Genomic DNA, 22,192 nt, shown 5'->3' with positions numbered 1-22,192 from the left:
GAATCTCTACACAAACAAAACAGTTCTCATTTTTTCTTGACTTCAGCATAGAGATAATCTGTGTCGTCAACAGTCTGTGTTAATCTCTTTGCTGGTTTCTTGATCTTGACCTGTGTGTACACCCTGTCCTGCTGCTGTCCACTGTCCTGCACTGAGTCAGAGGACGGGTCACGTCTCTGCTTGGAGAAGTTGATCTCTCCATAATGGATGTTTTCTACTTCTTCTGTTTCACCTGCAGCTTCTTCAACAACCAGATCTCCACCTCTTTGACTCTAGAAGAAATGAACCACATATGATGTTTAGTGAGGAAGATCTTCACCTGAATCCTTCCTTATTACATGACTACTTTTACTTTTACTGAATACGTTGAGTGGGCTGCTCTGATAGAGGTAATATATGAAGTAACTAAACACTGAGTCAGGTAGACTACAGAGAAGTTTAGTCATTACTAACCTGAGTCTGTTGTTGACTTTGATGCCTTGACTTTAACCACCTGGAAAACATAAGAGGCTTTTAGTTTAACTATACTGTGTTTTAGGGTCAATATGTTTGACAGTAAAATGTTGAGACTGATGGGAAACAGATGTTTTTGGATGTGCAGCTAAATTGTCAGGAACAGTAACTGAGTCATGTTTGCTGCTTTGATATGTGATACTTACCAAACAAAAATGACCAAGCAGATGAGAACAATGATCCCAATGATTCCTCCAACAACTGGTTCCCAAGGTAACAAGACTAAAACAAGACATGATTTAATGTGGACGTATTGACAAAATGACACCACATATAAAACTGACAGTGTTTGAGAGAAGATAGAAAAATAAATACTGGATGATATTTACCTCCAACGTTCAGATGAATCCACGGTGACGTGTGGTTACCAAGTTGATTTGAGGCCACACAGTAATAAACTCCTCCATCAGTCACATTGAAGCTGTAGAAGTGTCCTTCAGATACGATCATGGGTCCATCTTTGCTGTTCTTGAACCAGGTGAAGTGTTTGATGGGAGGCTTGGCTCTGCTGGAGCAGGTCAGATTCACCCAGCTACCTGCTGACACCAAACCTGATGGACTGATGGATGCTGAGGTGTCTTTAGGAGCATCTGAGGAAAATGTGACAGAGATTGACTTTATTCATCCCAAACAGCTGACATCCCATCAATCAGCATCATGTGCTGACAGGATCCAACAACAAACTCTGGTTGTCTTACATGAAACACTGAGAGTCTCTTGTGTCTCTGCTGTCTTGACGTCTTTTCCTTCATTCACAGGATATCTGACAGAACAGATGATGTTGTTTCCATCATGTGTGTCTGACAGAGTGATGGTCTCCTGGATTTTAGTTGTAAAGGTCCCATCTGTGTTTTCCTCTATTTTGTTGTGAGGGTCTTGTTGTAGATTCCAGGTGAGTTGAGGAGGGGAGTGTGGACAGGGAGTGAAAGCTGAGCAGGTGATAGTGACAGACTCCTTCTCCTTCACATCACCTGAGATGTTAATTGTGGGTCTCCAAGGAGAATCTGTGGTTTCACATCAAACACACATTATTTTACTGAGCTATTAATTTATGAATTAAATGGTAAATAGTCTTGTTTTCATATAGAACCTTTCAATCTATTGTTTCTCAAAACGTTTCACAGTCACAGACTCATCTACACATTCACTCACCTTCTGAGCACCACAATTATAGTTGTACCAGTATTGAATGTCCATAAATGTCATTATTTTATTCAATCAGTCCACTTATTTATACTGTTGATAACATGTGTAGAAATGTCACAGTTTGTTGACTGAATACGAAACAAACTTCACATTATGTTAAAAATAAACCTGTCTTACCTTTAACTGTTATTTGAAGAGGATCACAATCAGCTGTTGCCTTGAACGGTTCGTTGTCAATTCTGAAGTAGTATGTGTCTGAATAACTTATTTTTAAACCAGAAAACAGAGTGGTGCAGTTTTTCTGACTCAGGTCTCCAGTAATATTCATTGGATAGATGTTAACTGACCCACTACTGTTGAAGACTACATTATTTGGATTTGGGCCAAAGTGTGAGTCATTTTTAATCCACACTCCAAAGATTTTTCTGCTGCTGTTAAACCCTTTTCCTGGTGTCTCTGTATAGTTACATGGGATTTTCAAACAAGATCCACTCAGTGCTTCCATCTTCTTTGGTGCAGTAATGTTGAGGCCTGTTTTCTCACCACATTCAGTCCAAACACCTGTAAAACCAGACTAATGATGAACATCATGTGGATGAAAATCTGTCTGAAGAGAAAGTTGATGAGACACAAACTCCAGTTCATCTGCAGCATGTTACATGTAGACGCTTTGAACAATGTCAGGAGAAAACAGTGTTGTTGTTGGCAGCCGGGTTAGATTTAGTTTTAGTCTTTTGGCCGAAAATGCTTTTTAGTTTTTGTCACATTTTTGTCATGTCTATATGTGATACTTTTAGTCAGTTTTAGTGAAAATAAATGTTGTCAAGAAATATTGGAAAGCTCCAAAATACAAAAAACAATAAGGTGTGAATTTCAGTCAAGTCACTTTTTTTTTTACATTTAAATCTAAATGTAAATATTCAACATGAATTTTAACATTTAACACTTAGAATTATCATTTACATTGAGATTTAACTTTAACATTTAATAAATGTGATAAAAAAAAGTGAAAAATTCACACCTCTTTTTTTTTTTTTTACAGTATTTTGGAGCTAAATTTGAAAAATTGTGTATTAATTCCAACATTCCCAGCTTCACATTCCCAGCTTCACAAACGGCGCCCCGTAAACCAGCTGCTAACATTACAGAAGCTAAGTGTGCTGTTCGTTTAGACACATGGGAACAGCCACAGGTCTGAAATGCTACATTTCCCTCCATGTTCCAGTCACTCTAACTCTAACATGGGTCAATATGACAACACATTACACTTGCTGCCCAGACAAACATACCTGCATGTTCTACATATAACAATAACACACACATGAACTAATAAATTGACGTTAGCTAACTTTAGCCTGAAGTTAGCAGACCATTTGCTCCAGGAATTATGTCGCAAACTTTAAGCTCACTATGAAATTTATCACAAGCCAATTGTCGAGTAACATAGTATGACATCAATGAATTAATAGTTAATTGCGTGTCTGTGTGTCTGATTAGTGACCCTAGATGTGTATAAAATAAAATAGACTGAACAAACAGCTCACCTGAAAGAAAGAAGACACTCAGTAACATGTTGACTGTCACCACGTTCACACACAGGGCTGCCATGACACTCATCTCCTAGACTGGAAACAAATATAAAGACCCTGTAACATTCACATATTTGAATAAAACATTGTTTGTTAACATCTTTGTCTTTACATACTTTACTATGTAATGAATTTGAATTAATAAAGTCTACAACAGGAAACATTAAACTCTCAATAACTCCACATTACTTTAAAGACAGAAATTAAAATATATCAGGTGCTCCCTCTAAGATTAAAATGTTTAAATATGAAAATCATTTAGCTTTCTTACCAGATGAATCTGCAGCTCTAAGACAAACTTCTCTTCTCTGTTTAGGTGTCGTGATGTAAAAGCATATGCCCAAACGTCTCTTGGTTTTGTTCTACTGCTGATAGATGTCACATGACTGAAATGAGGCAAAAATACAAGAAGTCTTTATCCTTCCTGCTTGAACTCTGTGAATGAGGAAGTCACCTTTTAGGGACATCTTGAGCTCATCAGGGTGTGAATGATTATTATTTTAAAAGATGATATTTATCACTCGCTGTCATTTACTTTATTGAAACAAAAACAAAAACAAAAACCACCTGTACCTTCAGTGCCTGAGGTTATAGGTTGTCACCAATTGTGTACTGATGATAGAATCTGCCACAAAGTCACCAACACCCATAGACATGTGAGGCTCAGTAGGTGGAGGAGGTTGTTCACAAACCAGCTGGATGGAAATCAGCTGCATAGAGTCCTTTACAGCTGATTATTGGTGATTATTTTCACGTCCCAATAAGTTTCAGGCAGCAGATGCAAAAGTTTTTCACACAAGAAAATAAACAGATGTGACAGAGACAATACTGTCTGTTCTGGTGAACATGATGACGTCACTTCACCACAGAATCATAATAACCAGTTTCCTCTGTTCACTTCAAGTTCTCAGCTTCTTCTCATCATCTTGAGGAAACAATGACTCGTTCATGTTCGCAGTAATTTGAAATCAATGAATATGTTTGATATGTAAAACTTCTTTGATACTGAAAAGATTTTTTAAAAAACATTTTCACATTTCATTACAATGCAGTATGATGCTGCTAATGGGTGGTGCACATTTCTGTCATCTCACTGTAGTTCCTCATTTACAGCTGTGGGATCTTTGTACCAGTTCTACATATGGAGATGTGCACATTACGTATCACACCAGAACAGATAAGAAGATAAACCACTGACAGTTACTATGATAATATCATAGCTGAGAAAACCATGTGAACTACAGGCTGTGGAGCTTTAGAGTTTCCTCATATTGAATTCAGAGCAGTAAACACAACATATTCTTGTTCTTTTAACATGAACTAACATCTTGTATGAGCCCAGAGAAGTGGACGTCTTCATAACGGACGTCTTCCTCTGTTTTACTGGCTATCGTTTGAAGAACAATGTCTTTACCTGTTTGTGTTGTTTAAATTAATCTGTGTTAAATGTGTTAATAAACTCTAATAAGACCTCAGTGGGTCATATTAACAGGTGCTGACTGAGTGCATGTGCAATGTTCATCGTCCCTTCAGTCAGTGTCGACTCACACACAGACATTTTCTGCAGATTCTTTTTGAACTTCCTCTTTTGATAGGCAGCGTTTCAGCCTCATGACGCCACCATCACAGTCTCCCTCTCACTGTTGTGTTAGTAAGAGCTCATAGACACAGGTGACACTCAGGAGTTCCCTGTGAAGGTATGCTTTAAAGCTGACCCTATTCTAAAGATGATGAGGAGGATTTTAAAAGACATTATTGTTCAGTTTTTACCTCTTTACTGCAGCACTTCCCTTTTCCCAGTCTCAAACCTTCTTGTTTCACCAAGTCAGTATTAATCGTCCACTGGTCACACATAGTCTACTACCAGAGAAAGCACTGAGTGTTAATTTCTTGTCAAGTCAATTACTTTTTGTTTATGTTATGTATTCATGGTCATTGTCATTGGTTAGTGTTATATTGTACTTGCCCTAAACATCCTGCAGGGGGTTGAAGTAGCCTTGAATGAGGAAGTAGATTTTCTTTGTCAGATATTGTGTTGATCGAGGGTTGTTATAGCAGCTGCTTACAAATGAATGACACATAGGAAAGTGTTTTTACCAGACAAGTCCTTTTTCATCCCATTCTCTGTGACCTTTTTAATCCCATTCCCCTCAAATTGAAGAAGTGTCAGCTGAAATTTAAAGATGACACTCAAACGTAAACACACATCATACTTAGTGTTATTTCTGTGTACATTTAAAGGACGGGTGTCCAAAGTATCCATTTTTGATTGGCCCGTTTCAAAGTCTAATAATATAATGGACTAAGGCCCACACATAATATTTGTGCTTAGCTGTAGTTTTTTTTTAGTTTAGTTTAGTTTAGTTTAGTAGTTTAAACACTCAGTGGAGCCACTCTGTTGAACAAGGCAGCACACAAAGCTGCTCCACAAAGCAAGCATTCGAGGAAGAAACTGCTCAGTGTCACCAGCATTGACTGTATGTACCAGACGTGGCGCAATGAAAGAGACGCAAGATGGAGTAGTGTTACAGACGCAGCCTGAGACGGCTGGAGGCTTTATGGGGGCCTTAAGTGTAGTCAATGTTTGTGTGTGAAGTTTGTGAATTGTGGGAATAAGAAAGTGTTGGAAAAAGGGGGTGTGTACAACAAGTGTCGGACATAATAAATCCGTAGGTGAAGCCCGACACAGAAAGTCGTGTCTAGATAAGTTCTGCACCAGCTATTGTTAGGGCCGCTGTTCGTGTTCTCTGGAAAAGAGCCACACTAAAGTTAATGCGATTGAATCGGAGTTTTCAATCGGATAATGCGTGTCACATGATCCACGACCGCTGCGCTGGCGTGTGACTCCGGAACAAAACATCCAAGAAAGCCGATCGCAGAAGAAGAAGAAGAGAAACGGAGCCGTCTGAGGGATAGCACGGATCTTACCTGCATCAGAAGTAGCGCGAACATTATGCACAAGCTTAAAACATGTATTATTATTCGTCTGGTTGTTGTTTGAAATGCCGGTCTGCCGCATGAACGACTCGTGTTTATTATATCACATAATAGGCCAGCTGGAAATCAGGCCGTATTAACGTGGTATTAACCTCCTGAAAAGACACGTATCACCACCTAGTGTGGAAGAGGAGAACAATTATTCGATTGTCTTGTGCTCCATGTAAACTGGGACAAGGACTGTAGTGAGAAAGTCAAATTTTGAGCATAGCTTGATTAAGCTCTACATGTAAACGCACTGAATCGGATATTGACAACTCCGATTTTAATCAGAGTAACGTGTTTACATGCACTTAAGTTCTCCTGTTGTGGTCCTATTAAGGCAATAATTAGTTTTTTTCACGTGCTTGTAAGCGCACTGAGTCAGTGCGTTGACGCTGACTGCATGTCTCTGACTCAGCGGAAAATGTCAATGCATCTTCATGTTCGGGTGCAGCACAGCGACTCCTTTCAGTTCCGAACCACGTCAGCACCAGTAAGTTTGACCTCCAACTAGCGTGGCCTTAGCAGTGCCCTTAGTAAGCACTGAGATAAGTACTCTGTGATGAATAGTACAATGTTGTTATGCTTTCGGTCTGTCTTTCATTCTGGAGTCATGTTTTGAAGTTCCCTGTTTTATTTTGTCAAGTTATCTATTTTCCTTTCTGTCCTGTCTCCTTGTGGTTTGTCATGTGTGTCTGGGTCATGTATTGTGTTTCCTGTTTTATTTTGTTAAGTTTCTGGGTTTCCTATTTTGTGCTTGTCTCATATTTGTGAATTGGTTTCTCCTGCTGTGATTGCCCTCATGCGTCTCACCTGTGTCTTGTCATCCCTCAGCCCTGATGTGTGTATATAGCCCTGCCTTTCCCTTTGTTCCTTGTTGTGTCATTTAATGTCTCCACCCCATGTTCTATGTCATGTTCCATGTTTTCTCATCTTTGTTTTTCCATGTCATGATTCTTTTTTGTTTTTTTGATTTTGGATTTTCCTGCCTTGGCAGCACCTTTTGTTAATTATTAAAAAGCCCGCTTCCCTGGATTCCCTGCCTCCTCATCCATATTGCCCTGCGTTTGGGTCCTCAACATAACTCACACCCTGACAGAACAATGTGACCAGTAATGGACCCAGCAGACTTTTTTTTTCGATGAGGAACAAAAAAAAAGGTGAGTGACTTTGTATTTTCAAGACTTTCTGTTTGAGTTTAAGCCCTGGCTCGTGCCAGATTTCCAGCCCTGTTTTGAGGGCACTCGCCTGGCCAGGAGGGCCCCCGACTGGGAGGCATGGCCCTCTTGGCCGCCAGGGAGATAGACCTGCAGTCAGGCAGCTCCGGACAGACCGGTCTGCAAGCCACCCAAGCGCCTCTCCTGCCCCTTTCCCCGCTGTGAGGGAGATCGCTGCTCCTGCACCTGCTCCCACAGTCCAAGTGCCAAGTGCCTGCGCACCGGACCCGCCCGCAGCACCGCCAATGGCCACGCAGAAAGGGCTGTGCAAACTGTTAAGAAAATCCTGAAGCAGGAAGATCCTGTGATGGCCCTGAGCTACAGGTCCACTCCCTGCTCCGCCACTGGTTTCAGCCCAGCCCAGCTGTTGATGGGGAGACAAATCTGGACCACTCTCTCCACTCTGGAGAAAAATCTCCTGCCAAAATGGCCCAGTAGGACAGCCGTGAGAGAGAAGGACAGGAGAGAAAAGGGTAGGCTAGCTCACTACTTCAACCGTTGTCATGGTGCCAGGCCTTTACCTGCCCTGCAACCAGGAGATGTTGTGCTGTCCAAGTTGGACCATGAAAACTCATGGTCTTTGGCAGGAGTGATCTCAAGCGAGGTCACCAGCCCGAGATCATTTGTCATCAGGACGCAGCAAAGAGCGGAGCTGCAACGGAACCGTCGTCACCTTCAACCAGGGCCAATCCACCAAGCAGAGCCCGGCGAGAACACAGACCCAAACAGCCACTCTGACGGAGCCACTGTGTTAGAGACTGCTCCTGTTAGTCCGAGTGTGGCGGCACCCTCAAACCATCCACTCGGTGGTTGTGACCAGATTTGGTCGAGTGTCCAAGCCAGTCAACAGGCTTGACCTGTAGACAGGCGTCATATGGCCTTTGGGGGGGAAAAGGGATAAGAAAAAGAAACGTGTAACAAAAGTTGTTCAGTCAACTAGAAAATATTGATTTGTGTTGACATTGTGACTGATATTGTTGTCAGGTGACTGTGAAATAGTAGCACTTGCATTTCAGTGCCTGGATCATGAGAGAGAAAATGAAGAAACAAAACAGACAACATATGTTGAAATGTTTTATTTTGAATTAACCTTGGTTTATCATAACAGTCATTATTCGTTAAGTTTATTACGATGTTATTGAAAATAACACAAAAGAAAGGGGAGATGTCATATAAGGTATTCAGATTCTTCTACGCATATACCTCAATACTTCTGGGAGTACCCAGAATACCTGTAGAGACAGGAAGTAAGAGCAAGAAATCGTGTTGTTGCATGAGTGGCTCCTTCTCCATCATATACACTCTGCAGTACTGGACTAAAGAGAAAACCTCAGAAGTTTAAAATGTCTTTTTTTTTTTTTTTTATTGTGGTTTTACAACTTGATCACAAAATAAATGACATTTTTATATAAAGCCAACACGTTGTTACAATAATTCAATCATCATTTAATATATGTATTTAACTCATTACTTTTGAAAATAAAATCTCTAAATAAAACATGAAAAGAAGACATAAACAGATCAGTCTTACACAGACGTGTTTGAGTTTCCTGAAAACCAAACCTCTTTACCCTCCAGATAAAAGCAAAGAAAAACGTTTAATATTCAAATCTTCAAAACATTTCGTATGTACAGACCTAGATGATGTGATTTACCAAAAACAAAATCACTTTTCACTAGATAAGAAACACATGTGCAGGTAGAAACAAAGAATAATTTCACTGACAGTGAACTTGACATCTTCCTCCTCTCCTTGTGGCTCATGAAGCTTGAATCTCAATCACTCTGTTGACATAGTCGCCTTCATCTTCTGTGTCCTGTGTTAAAGAAACAACACAGAGAGAGGTGTTAGTCAGGTATTACCTCAGTCTATAGGTGAAAGTCCTGTGTCTGACCCATTCATCAACCTCAAACTCCTCCCCCTTGATATTATGATTATATCACCTCACTTCAATCCCTGATGAATCTCTGCTTGATAGTGTTGCTTTCAAAAGACAAATTTATCCCAATGTTCACAGAAACATTGACATGTCATCATCTCTATCTCTGATAATTTGTCTGTATATTTTAGACACTTCATACTAAATAACAATTTAAAGGTGAATTTCACCTTTTAATTTCACAGTTTGAGAGTTTAGACAACAACAACTGTCTCAGCTATCTTACCTTCTCCGGTTTGTTGGAGAATCTTGATCTAAACCAGCTGAAAGAAAAAGAGATGATGAATAAATATTAACAGATGTTAAACACTGACGTCTAAAAGAGACCAAATGATCTCCAGCTGTAAAGAATCATATCAGAGAAGAGTTTGTCTCACCACTCAAAGATGATGATTGTACTGTAGAGAATTACAATTCCCAGGATCTTCACTGTAACATGGACATCAACCCTAAACCCTGGATCATCAAAGACATCTTCATAAACCAAAATGAAATGAACATTTAGAGTCAAACTGACTCAGTTGAAATGTTTTCATCAATGATATTTACCTCCAACATTCAGATGAATCCACGGTGACGTCTGGTTACCAAGTTGATTTGAGGCCACACAGTAATAAACTCCTCCATCAGTCACATTGAAGCTGTAGAAGTGTCCTTCAGATACGATCATGGGTCCATCTTTGCTGTTCTTGAACCAGGTGAAGTGTCTGATGGGAGGATTGGCTCTGCTGGAGCAGGTCAGATTCACCCAGCTACCTGCTGACACCAAACCTGATGGACTGATGGATGCTGAGGTGTCTTTAGGAGCATCTGAGGAAAATGTGACAGAGATTGACTTTATTCATCCCAAACAGCTGACATCCCATCGATCATCATGTGCTGACAGGATCCAACAACAAACTCTGGTTGTCTTACATGAAACACTGAGAGTCTCTTGTGTCTCTGCTGTCTTGACGTCTTTTCCTTCATTCACAGGATATCTGACAGAACAGTTGATGTTGTTTCCATCATGTGTGTCTGACAGAGTGATGGTCTCCTGGATTTTAGTTGTAAAGGTCCCATCTGTGTTTTCCTCTATTTTGTTGTGAGGGTCTTGTTGTAGATTCCAGGTGAGTTGAGGAGGGGAGTGTGGACAGGGAGTGAAAGCTGAGCAGGTGATAGTGACAGACTCCTTCTCCTTCACATCACCTGAGAAGTTAATTGTGGGTCTCCAAGGAGAATCTGTGGTTTCACATCAAACACACGGTATTTTACTCAACTATTAATTAATGAATTAAATGGTAAATAGTCTTTGTTTTTATATAGAGCCTTTCTACCTGTTGGTTCTCAAAACGTTTCACAGTCACAGACTCATCTACACAATCACTCACCTTCTGAGCCCCACAATTACAGTTGTACCAGTATTGAATGTCCATAATTGTCATTATTTTATTCAATCAGTCCACTTATTTGTACTGTTGATAACATGTGTATAAACACTTTGTTGACTGAAGATGAAACACATTTCACATTACGTTAAAAATAAACCTGTCTTACCTTTAACTGTTATTTGAAGAGGATCACATGAAGCTGTTGATTTGAACGGTTCATTCTCAATTCTGAAGTAGTATGTGTCTGAATGACTTGTTTTTAAACCAGAAAACAGAGTGGTGCAGTTTTTCTGACTCAGGTTTCCAGTAATATTCATTGCATAGATGTTAACTGACCCATTACTGTTGAGGACTATATTATTTGGATATAGGAGGAATCTCTCATCATTTTTAATCCACACTCCAAAGGTTTCTCTGCTGCTGTTAAACCCTTTTCCTGGTGTCTCTCTATAGTTACATGGGATTTTCAAACAAGATCCACTCAGTGCTTCCATCTTCTTTGGTGCAGTAATGAAGAGGGCTGTATAGTCATCACACTGAGCCCAAACACCTGTAAAACCAGACTAATGATGAACATCATGTGGATCAATATCCGTCTGAAGAGAAAGTTGATGAGACACAAACTCCAGTTCATCTGCAGCATGTTACATGTAGACCCTTTGAACAATGTCAGGAGAAAACAGTGTTGTTGTTGGCAGCCGGGTTAGATTTAGTTTCAGTCTTTTGGCCAAAAATGCTTTTTACTTTTTGTCACATTTTTGTCATGTCTATATGTGATAGTTTTAGTCAGTTTTAGTAAAAATAAATATTGTCAAGAAATATTGGACATTGGAATCAAGGTGGACAGGTTCCCATTGACGGCGATGCAGTGCTGTCGTGCTGTACCTTATTGTTGTGGGGCAGAAAACTTGTGTCTCAATATTTTAATTTGTGGGTTTTTTTTCATGAGTTGATGCCCTACTTCATTTTCACTTTGTCATTTTTACTAATAATTACAATAATTAGTTTCAGGTGTGTGTTCTGCCCCAGAGGTGATTGGTGCAGGAGCAGCAGACAGCAGTCGCCTATATAAGGATCCAAGATGGCGGCTGGGGCTGGTGGCAGGCATACTCTCATCTCCCTTGGCTCACAACCAGCATCAATGCTTAGTCCTCTGTTGAGTAGTTGGGGTGGACTGCCATGTTCTCCTGTTTATTTAGTCAGGGAGGTGAGGTCATTTGTTTGGTTTTGTTGGGTTATTGAATTAACTTCAAGGTAGGTTTGTTTGGTTTGTTATTTTGACCTTGGTCCACCCCAAAGTCATCATTTATATACCTTCATTTGTTTTCCTGTTGTAAATAAAAAACTTTCTTGATATTATAACCTTTTGTGTCTTGATGGCTCCTTGGGACCAGGGGGAGATGGGGGGCTAATCATGTTGTGTCCTAGACACCCCTAGATGGGGTGTAACAAAGGGAATGGTTTTAGACATACAAGGTTTCCACCCAACAGTAAAATACTTTCTGATCTACTAAGGATGATACATTACACACAAATAGTGTGTGTAGAGTCCACGAACCGGAGGGTTAGTGGTTCAATACCCAGAATGTCCCACATGCAGAAGTGTCCTTGAAAAAGACACTGAAACCGCAGTTCCTCCCAGTGCATGAATGTGTGTGTGCTTGTGTGAGCAAATGGGTAGATGCGTCTGTGACTATAAAAGTGCTTTGACTACTATTTCCTAGAAAGGTGCTATATAAAAGCAAGTAAATGCTTAAAAATAAATAATCTCACTTTGGCCATTGTGGTTTTATTTCTGAGAAGTTCAATGAATGTACACATCCCAAAAATATGAGCAATGAATGAGGAACACATCTGCTCAACTTGACCTTGTCTTCCAGATCAGTCACTACATGGCTAATCATGTATGGGGTGCCATTTGTAAAGTTACGCATGTTAAAATGAACATGCAATTTTTCCAACATTTGAATTTTTCAAAGTCACTTTTTCTAAGTTAAATCTAAATGTAAATATTCAATATAAATGTTAACATTTAGATTTAACATCTAGTAAATGTGATAATAAAAATGACTTTTAAAAAAAATCACACTTTTTTTGTTTTTTTTTGTTTTAGTATTTTGGAGCTAAATTTGAAAAATTGTGTATTAATTTGAACATGTCCAACTTTACAAACAGCACCCCACAAACCAGCTGCTAACATTACAGAAGCTAAGTGTGCTGTTCGTTTAGACACATGGGAACAGCAACAGGTTTGAAATGCTACATTTTCCTCAATGGTCCGGTCACTCGACCATGAGTCAGTATGACAACACATTACACTTGCTGCCCAGTCAAACATACCTGCATGTTCTACACATAACAATAACACACACATAAGCAAACAAATTGACATTAGCGCCACCAAGCTAACTTTAGCCTGACGTTAGCAGACTTTTTGCTTCAGGAGTAACTTGGAAAACTTTAAGCTCACTTTGAAATTCATCACAAGCCAATTGTTGAGTAACATTGTACAACATCAATGAATTAATAGTGAATTACGTGTCTGTGTGTGTGATTAGTGACTGTACATGTGTATAAAATAAAAGAGACTGAACAAACAGCTCACCTGAAAGAAAGAAGACACTCAGTAACATGTTGACTGTCACCACGTTCACACACAGGGCTGCCATGACACTCATCTCCTAGACTGGAAACAAAGATAAAGACCGTGTTACATTCACAGATTTGAATAAAACCTGTGTTTTTTTTAACATCTTTGTCTTTACTGTGTGATTAATTTGAATAAATAATGTCTACAACAAAACACATTAAAATCTTAATAACTCCACATTACTTTAAAGACAGAAATTAAAATATATCAGGTGCTTCCTCTCCGGTTAAAATGTTTAAATATGAAAATCATTTAGTTTTCTTACCAAATGAATCTGCAGCTCTAAGACAAACTTCTCTTCTCTGTTTAGGTGTCGTGATGTAAAAGCAAATGTCCAAACTTCTCTTGGTTTTGTTCTAGTGCTGATAGTTGTCACATGACTGAAATGAGGTAAAAATACAACAACTCTTTATCCTTCCTGCTTGAGTTCTGTGAGTGAGGAAGTTGCCTTTTAGGGACATCTTGAGCTCATCATGGTGTGAATGATTCATTTATTTTAAAGATGATATTTATCTCATCATTCACTGTCATTTGCTTTATTAAAATACGTTATCACTAATTGTGTTACTGTAGACAGAAAGTCACCAACACCCATAGGCATGTGAGGCTCAGTAGGTGGAGGAGGTTGTTCACAAACCAGCTGGATGGAAATCAGCTGCATAGAGTCCTTTACAGCTTCTGCAAAAAATTTTCAAACAAGAAAATAAACAGGCGAGACAGAGACAATACTGTCTGTTCTGGTGAACATGAAGTCACTTCACCACAGAATCATAATAACCAGTTTCCTCTGTTCACTTCAAGTTCTCAGCTTCTTCTCATCATCTTGAGGAAACAATGACTCGTTCATGTTTGCAGTAATTTGAAATCAATGAATATGTTTCATATGTAAAAGTCCTTTGATACTGAAAAGATTAAAAAAAAAAAAACGTTTTCACATTTCATTACAATGTAGTATGATGCTGCTCATGGTTGGTGCACATTTCTGTCATCTCACTGTAGTTCCTCATTTACAGCTGTGGGATCTTTTTGCCAGCTCTACATATGGTGATGTGCACATTACGTATCACACCACAACAGATAAGAAGATAAACCACTGACAGTTACTATAATAATATCATAGCTGAGAAAACCATGTGAACTACAGGCTGTGGAGCTTTAGAGTTTCCTCATATTGAATTCAGAGCAGTAAACACAACATATTCTTGTCCTTTTAACATGAACTAACATCTTGTATGAGCCCAGAGAAGTGGACGTCTTCATAACGGACGTCTTCCTCTGTTTTACTGGCTATCGTTTGAAGAACAGTCTCTTCACCTGTTTGTGTGGTTTAAATTAATCTGTGTTAAACATGTTAATAAACTCTAATAAGACCTCAGTGGGTCATATTAACAGGTGCTGACTGAGTGCAGCTGTATGTGGAGATATCAAATCAAATAAACTTTATTTATATAGCACCTTTCATACAAATGAATTGCAACAAAAGGTGCGTTACACATCGAACAAACAAACTTCAAAAGCCCCACGCACACACACACGCACACACGCACGCACGCACACACACACACACACACACACACACACACACACGCACATACAAACATGCACACACAAACACACACACACACACAAACACACACGAAGGAGCACAGATAAAATGAGCGACATGGCTTTGCACGGACTAGTGAGGAGACGCCATCACAGAGGACCGTCCACACTAGGAATTGGACGGAGGAGTTCATGCCACGGCCACAGGCCACCACCAAACACCCCATCCCTCTCTCTTTCTGTAAACTGGACTTACTGTTAAATCTGAAAATACATCATGTTCATCTTCCCTTCAGTCACACACAGACATTTTCTACAAATTGTTTTTGAACTTCCTCTTTTGATAGGCAGCCTTTCAGCCACCATCACAGTCTCCCTCTCACTGTTGTGTTAGTAAGAGCTCATAGACACAGGTGACACTCAGGAGTTCCCTGTGAATGTATGCTTTAAAGCTGACCCTATTATATAAACATGATGAGGAGGATTTTAAAAGACATTATTGTTCATTTTTTACCTCTTTACTGCAGCACTTCCCTTTTCCCAGTCTCAAACCTTCTTGTTTGACCAAGTCAGTATTAATCGTCCACTGGTCACACATAGTCTACTACTAGAGAAAGCACTGAGTGTTAATTTCTTGTCAAGTCAATTACTTTTTGCTTATGTTATGTATTCATGGTCATTGTCATTGGTTAGTGTTATATTATACTTGCCCTAAACATCCTGCAGGGGGTTGAAGTAGCCTTGAATGAGGAAGTAGATTTTCTTTGTCAGATCGAGGGTTGTTATAGCAGCTGCTTACAAATGGGTGAGACATAGGAAAGTGTTTTTACCAGACAAGTCCTTTTTCATCCCATTCTCTGTGACCCTTTTAATCCCATTCCCCTCAAATTGCTTAATCGAGCTATGCTCAAAATTTGACTTTCTCACAAGAGTCCTTGTCCCAGTTTACGCGCAGCGAATATGGAACAACTGTTCTCCTCCTCCACACTAGGTGACGATACGTGTCTTTTCAGCATGTTAATACCACGTTAATACGGCCCGATTTCCGGATTGACCTATTACGTGATATAATAAACAAGGGTCGTTCATGCGGCAGACCGGCATTTCAAACAACAATCCCTGATGAATCTCTGCTTGATAGTGTTGCTTTCAAAAGACAAATTTATCCCAATGTTCACAGAAACATTGACATGTCATCATCTCTATCTCTGATAATTTGTCTGTATATTTTAGACACTTCATACTAAATAACAATTTAAAGGTGAATTTCACCTTTTAATTTCACAGTTTGAGAGTTTAGACAACAACAACTGTCTCAGCTATCTTACCTTCTCTGGTTTGTTGGAGAATCTTGATCTAAACCAGCTGAAAGAAAAAGAGATGATGAATAAATATTAACAGATGTTAAACACTGACGTCTAAAAGAGACCAAATGATCTCCAGCTGCAAAGTATCATATCAGAGAAGAGTTTGTCTCACCACTCAAAGATGATGATTGTACTGTAGAGAATTACAATTCCCAGGATCTTCACTGTAACATGGACATCAACCCTAAACCCTGGATCATCAAAGACATCTTCATGAACCAAAATGAAATGAACATTTAGAGTCAAACTGACTCAGTTGAAATGTTTTCATCAATGATATTTACCTCCAACATTCAGATGAATCCACGGTGACGTCTGGTTACCAAGTTGATTTGAGGCCACACAGTAATAAACTCCTCCATCAGTCACATTGAAGCTGTAGAAGTGTCCTTCAGATACGATCATGGGTCCATCTTTGCTGTTCTTGAACCAGGTGAAGTGTCTGATGGGAGGCTTGGCTCTGCTGGAGCAGGTCAGATTCACCCAGCTACCTGCTGACACCAAACCTGATGGACTGATGGATGCTGAGGTGTCTTTAGGAGCATCTGAGGAAAATGTGACAGAGATTGACTTTATTCATCCCAAACAGCTGACATCCCATCAATCATCATGTGCTGACAGGATCCAACAACAAACTCTGGTTGTCTTACATGAAACACTGAGAGTCTCTTGTGTCTCTGCTGTCTTGACGTCTTTTCCTTCATTCACAGGATATCTGACAGAACAGATGATGTTGTTTCCATCATGTGTGTCTGACAGAGTGATGGTCTCCTGGATTTTAGTTGTAAAGGTCCCATCTGTGTTTTCCTCTATTTTGTTGTGAGGGTCTTGTTGTAGATTCCAGGTGAGTTGAGGAGGGGAGTGTGGACAGGGAGTGAAAGCTGAGCAGGTGATAGTGACAGACTCCTTCTCCTTCACATCACCTGAGATGTTAATTGTGGGTCTCCAAGGAGAATCTGTGGTTTCACATCAAACACACATATTTTACTCAACTATTAATTAATGAATTAAATGATAAATAGTCTTGTTTTCATATAGAGCCTTTCTACCTGTTGGTTCTCAAAACGTTTCACAGTCACAGACTCATCTACACATTCACTCACCTTCTGAGCCCCAAAATTACAGTTGTACCAGTATTGAATGTCCATGAATGTCATTATTTCATTTTGAGTTGTGATAAAACATATTTTATTGTTGTAAAGCTCAGCTTTTTACATTTTTCGCTTATTTTTACCGTTGATAACATGTATAGAAAGTTAAGTTTGTTGACTGAAGATGAAACAAATTTCACATAATGTAAAAATAAACCTGTCTTACCTTTAACTGTTATTTGAAGAGGATCACAAGAAGCTGTTGACCTGAACGGTTCGTTCTCAATTCTGAAGTAGTATGTGTCTGAATGACTTGTTTTTAAATCAGAAAACAGAGTGGTGCAGTTTTTCTGACTCAGGTCTCCAGTAATATTCATTGGATAGTTGTTAACTGACCCACTACTGTTGAAGACAATTTTTTTTGGATATTTGCCAAAATCTGAGTCATTTTTAATCCACACTCCAAAGATTTCTCTGCTGCTGTCAAACTCTGTTCCTGGTGTCTCTGTATAGTTACATGGGATTTTCAAACAAGATCCACTCAGTGCTTCCATCTTCTTTGGTGCAGTAATGTTGAGGACTGTTTTCTCATCACATTTAGTCCAAACACCTGTAAAACCAGACTAATGATGAACATCATGTGGATCAAAATCTGCATGAAGAGAAAATTGATGAGACACAAACTCCAGTTCATCTGCAGCATGTTACATGTAGACCCTTTGAACAATGTCAGGAGAAAACATTTCCAACTAGAAATGATTCAAGTAATGTCTCCAAATAAAAGAGACTGAACAAACAGCTCACCTGAAAGAAAGAAGACACTCAGTAACATGTTGAGTGTCACCACGTTCACACACAGGGCTGCCATGACACTCATCTCCTAGACTGCAAATCTTAAATTCACATATTTGAATAAAACATTGTTTTTTAACATCTTTTTACGTCTTTACAGAATTCACTATGTGATTTATTTGAATAAATAATGTCTACAAAAACACATTAAAATCTTAATAACTCCACATTACTCTAAGGCAGAAATCTAAAAAATGAATCAGGTGCTTCCTCTCAGGTTAACATGTTTAAATATGAAAATCATTTAGTTTTCTTACCAAATGAATCTGCAGCTCTAAGACAAACTTCTCTTCTCTGTTTAGGTGTCGTGATGTAAAAGCAAATGTCCAAACTTCTCTTGGTTTTGTTCTACTGCTGATAGATGTCACATGACTGAAATGAGGCAAAAATACAAGAAGTCTTTATCCTTCCTGCTTGAACTCTGTGAGTGAGGAAGTCACCTTTTAGGGACATCTTGAGCTCATCAGGGTGTGAATGATTCATTTATTTTAAAAGATGATATTTATCTCATCACTCACTGTCATTTACTTTGTTAAAACACAACAAAAAACACCTGTACCTTCAGTGCCTGAGGTTATAAATTATCACCAATTGTGTACTGATGATAGAATCTGCCACAAAGTCACCAACACTTATAGTCATGTGAGGCTCAGTAGGTGGAGGAGGTTGTTCACAAACCAGCTGGATGGAAATCAGCTGCATAGAGTCCTTTACAGCTGATTATTGGTGATTATTTTCATTGCTCAATAAGTTTCAGGCAGCAGACGCGAGAGAATAAGCAGACGAGACAGAGACAATACTGTCTGTTCTGGTGAACATGATGAAGTCACTTCACCACAGAATCAAAATAACCAATGAATATGTTTGATATGTAAAACTCATTTGATACTGAAAAGAGTTGAAAAAAAAAATCACATTTCATTACAATGTAGTATGATGCTGCTAATGGTTGGTGCACATTTCTGTCATTCACTGTAGTTCCTCATTTACAGCTGTGGGATCTTTGTAGCATCTCTACATTTGGTGATGTGCACATTATTTAACACACCACAACTAATGAGCAGATAAACCACTGACAGTAACTATAATAATATCATAGCTGAGAAAACCATGTGAACTACAGGCTGTGGAGCTTTAGAGTTTCCTCATATTGAATTCAGAGCAGTAAACACAACATATTCTTGTCCTTTTAACATGAACTAACATCTTGTATGAGCCCAGAGAAGTGGACGTCTTCATAACGGACGTCTTCCTCTGTTTTACTGGCTATCGTTTGAAGAACAATGTCTTCACCTGTTTGTGTTGTTTAAATTAATCTGTGTTAAACATATCAAATCAAATCAACTTTATTAATATAGCACCTTTCATGCAAATTAATTGCAACTGAAAGTGCTTTACAAATCAAACAAACAAATATAAAATGAGCCCGCAGAAACCTCCCACACACACACACACACACACACACACAAAGGAGCACAGATAAAATGAGTGACATGGCTGAGCACGGACAGAGTGAGGAGACGCCATAGCAGAGGACCGTCCACACTAGGAGTTGATCACATCCCCAGAGCGAAGGGACAACACAGCAGTGACCACCCCAGCCCAGGCAGACGGAGGAGTCCATGCCACAGCCACAGGCCACCACCAAACACCGGGCCCCGCCCATCCCGCCGAGCCAGGACCGTCCCCACCGCGTCATCACAGCTCCCAGAGAGGACGGTCCTCAGTGAGGAAACACTAGAGCTGGAGTAAAAGATTAAATAACAACAATAATGATAATATATATAAAAAGAGTAAGCAAATACAATTAAATAAGTAAGTAAATAAAAATATATGCTGGATAGACCAATAAATACAATAAATACATAAATAATCTTAATAAATAGAGTGTTAGTCCAGCATATGTAAATCAAACTAAAATAGACATTTAAGATTGGCTAAAAGCTAAGCTAATAAGGTGGGCCTTGAGTCTCTTTTTAAAATATCAACACTCTGTGCAGCCCTGAGGTCCTCTGGCAGGCTGTTCCATAGACGTGGTCCATAAAACTGAAAAGATGCCTCACCATCCTTCTTTGTCTTCACTCTAGGAATCACTAGAAGGCCGCTACCAGAGGACCCCAGGGCTGCCAGGGGCCGATATGGTAAAAGCAGATCTGATAAATATGAGGGACCAAGACCATTGAGACATTTATAAACCAATAAAAGAACCTTGAAATCAATCCTGAAACACACGGGGAGCCAATGCAGCGATCTTAAAACAGGTGTAATATGCTCTCTCTTTCTGTAAACTGGACTTACTGTTAAATCTGAAAATACATCATGTTCATCTTCCCTTCAGTCAGTGTCGGCTCACACACAGACATTTTCTACAAATTCTTTTTGAACTTCCTCTTTTGATAAGCAGCCTTTCAGCCTCATGACGCCACCATCACAGTCTCCCTCTCACTGTTGTGTTAGTAAGAGCTCATAGACACAGGTGACACTCAGGAGTTCCCTGTGAAGGTATGCTTTAAAGCTGACCCTATTCTAAACATGATGAGGAGGATTTTAAAAGACATTTATTGTTCAGTTTTTACCTCTTTACTGCAGCACTTCCCTTTTCTCAGTCTCAGACCTTCTTGTTTGACTATGTCTGTACTAACCGTCCACTGGTCAGACATAGTCTACCATCAGGAGATTTCAAAACCTTTCAAACCATTAACAGCTTTCCTAATGTGTGGAGTTGTTCTGCTGGATCCACATTGAGTGACTTGAAGTCAAGTCAATTATTTATTGTATATGTCATGTATTCATGGTCATTGTCATGTTAGATTGGTTTGTGTTATATTGTAGTTGCCCTAAACATCCTGCAGTTGCTTGAAGTCGCCTTGACGGAGGAAGTAGATCTGGTTTGCTGGATATTGCGTTGGTTGAGGGTTGTGATAGCAGCTGATGCCGGTAACGTGTTACTCTAATCTGACCACTTTTTTCCAGTAATGGTAATCTATCTCGTTACTATTTCCACACCAGCAATCAGATTAAAGTTCCTTATCCAAGTTACTGTGCGTTACTGTTCACTTCCCTGGATAAAAGAAGGCATCCTGATGGAGTTCTGACAAAAGATTATTGTATTTGATTGGTGCAAAACAGTCAAAGGAAACTCTTCCTACCTTAGTCCTAGTTTTTGGGATATTAAGGGCCAATGGATTGTGAGCACGAGTGGAGTAACTGAATAGCTTAAAAGTAAGTAAGATGGTTAGATAAATAAGTATTTTGTGAAGAAAGGCCCTATAAATAAACAGAAAACAATGTTGTTCTCCATCTGACATGTTGGTGCAGTTGGCAGTGGTGGGTCATGAACCCATCATGGGTCATGAACCCATCACCAGTAATAAATCTAACTGCCACATGATAAACTGTGTCCAGTGTTTTAGTGTAGCAGGAGAAGAATAGATATAAATGACATCTCCGTAGTCCAACACTGGTAAAAATGCAGCTCTAACTATTTGCTTCCTACAATAATGAAGAAGGAAAGATTTGTTTTTGTAAGTGAATGCTTAAAAATATCTTCAGTTTGTTTAAAACTTCTGCTACATGTTCCTCAAAAGACAACTTGTCATCAATCCAGATTCCCAGATACTTAAAGCAGGAAACCCTTTCCAAAGGAGTCCCATCAAAAGTAGTGATTAGATTGAGTACAGACGGCACTGCCGACTTGAACCTCCATCTCTGCTCCTCCAACTCCAACTCCAGCCTGACATCCCCAGCACTTCTTCTGAAGTTCAGCAGGAATCTCAGGCCTCACTCCAGGCAGCTCAGAGGACACAGACAGAAAAACAAGAACAAGTCAGACGACAAAACAACCAATAACGCACAAAGAAATAACCTTCAAATCACCAGAAAGTTTTTTTGTGAAAATCAAAAAATTGAGTATATGACTTAATCATCCACTGA

The 22,192-nt window shown here is 39.4% G+C and overlaps 1 protein-coding gene and 1 pseudogene across 1 annotated transcript; both read right to left on the bottom strand.

The window, feature by feature from the left end:
- Nucleotides 1-26: 26 nt before the first annotated feature.
- Nucleotides 27-3,284, bottom strand: LOC124995980 (sialic acid-binding Ig-like lectin 14). Its single transcript, XM_047568762.1, has 7 exons — nucleotides 3,204-3,284; nucleotides 1,837-2,220; nucleotides 1,212-1,517; nucleotides 843-1,103; nucleotides 660-735; nucleotides 454-493; nucleotides 27-272 (listed from the first exon to the last, which is right to left on the bottom strand). Exons 1-7 carry the CDS (start codon nucleotides 3,274-3,276, stop codon nucleotides 27-29), a joined length of 1,386 nt encoding a protein of 461 aa, XP_047424718.1. The 5' UTR covers nucleotides 3,277-3,284.
- A 5,875-nt stretch (nucleotides 3,285-9,159) lies between these two features.
- The window catches only part of LOC125024447, a 24,870-nt pseudogene continuing 11,837 nt past the window's right edge, over nucleotides 9,160-22,192 (bottom strand).

This window comes from Mugil cephalus, chromosome 18, assembly GCF_022458985.1.
Source record: "Mugil cephalus isolate CIBA_MC_2020 chromosome 18, CIBA_Mcephalus_1.1, whole genome shotgun sequence".
NCBI classification, from domain to species: Eukaryota; Metazoa; Chordata; class Actinopteri; order Mugiliformes; family Mugilidae; genus Mugil; species Mugil cephalus.
The sequence above is the reverse complement of the archived record's forward strand: the minus strand, read 5'-3'. Positions and strand labels throughout refer to the sequence as shown.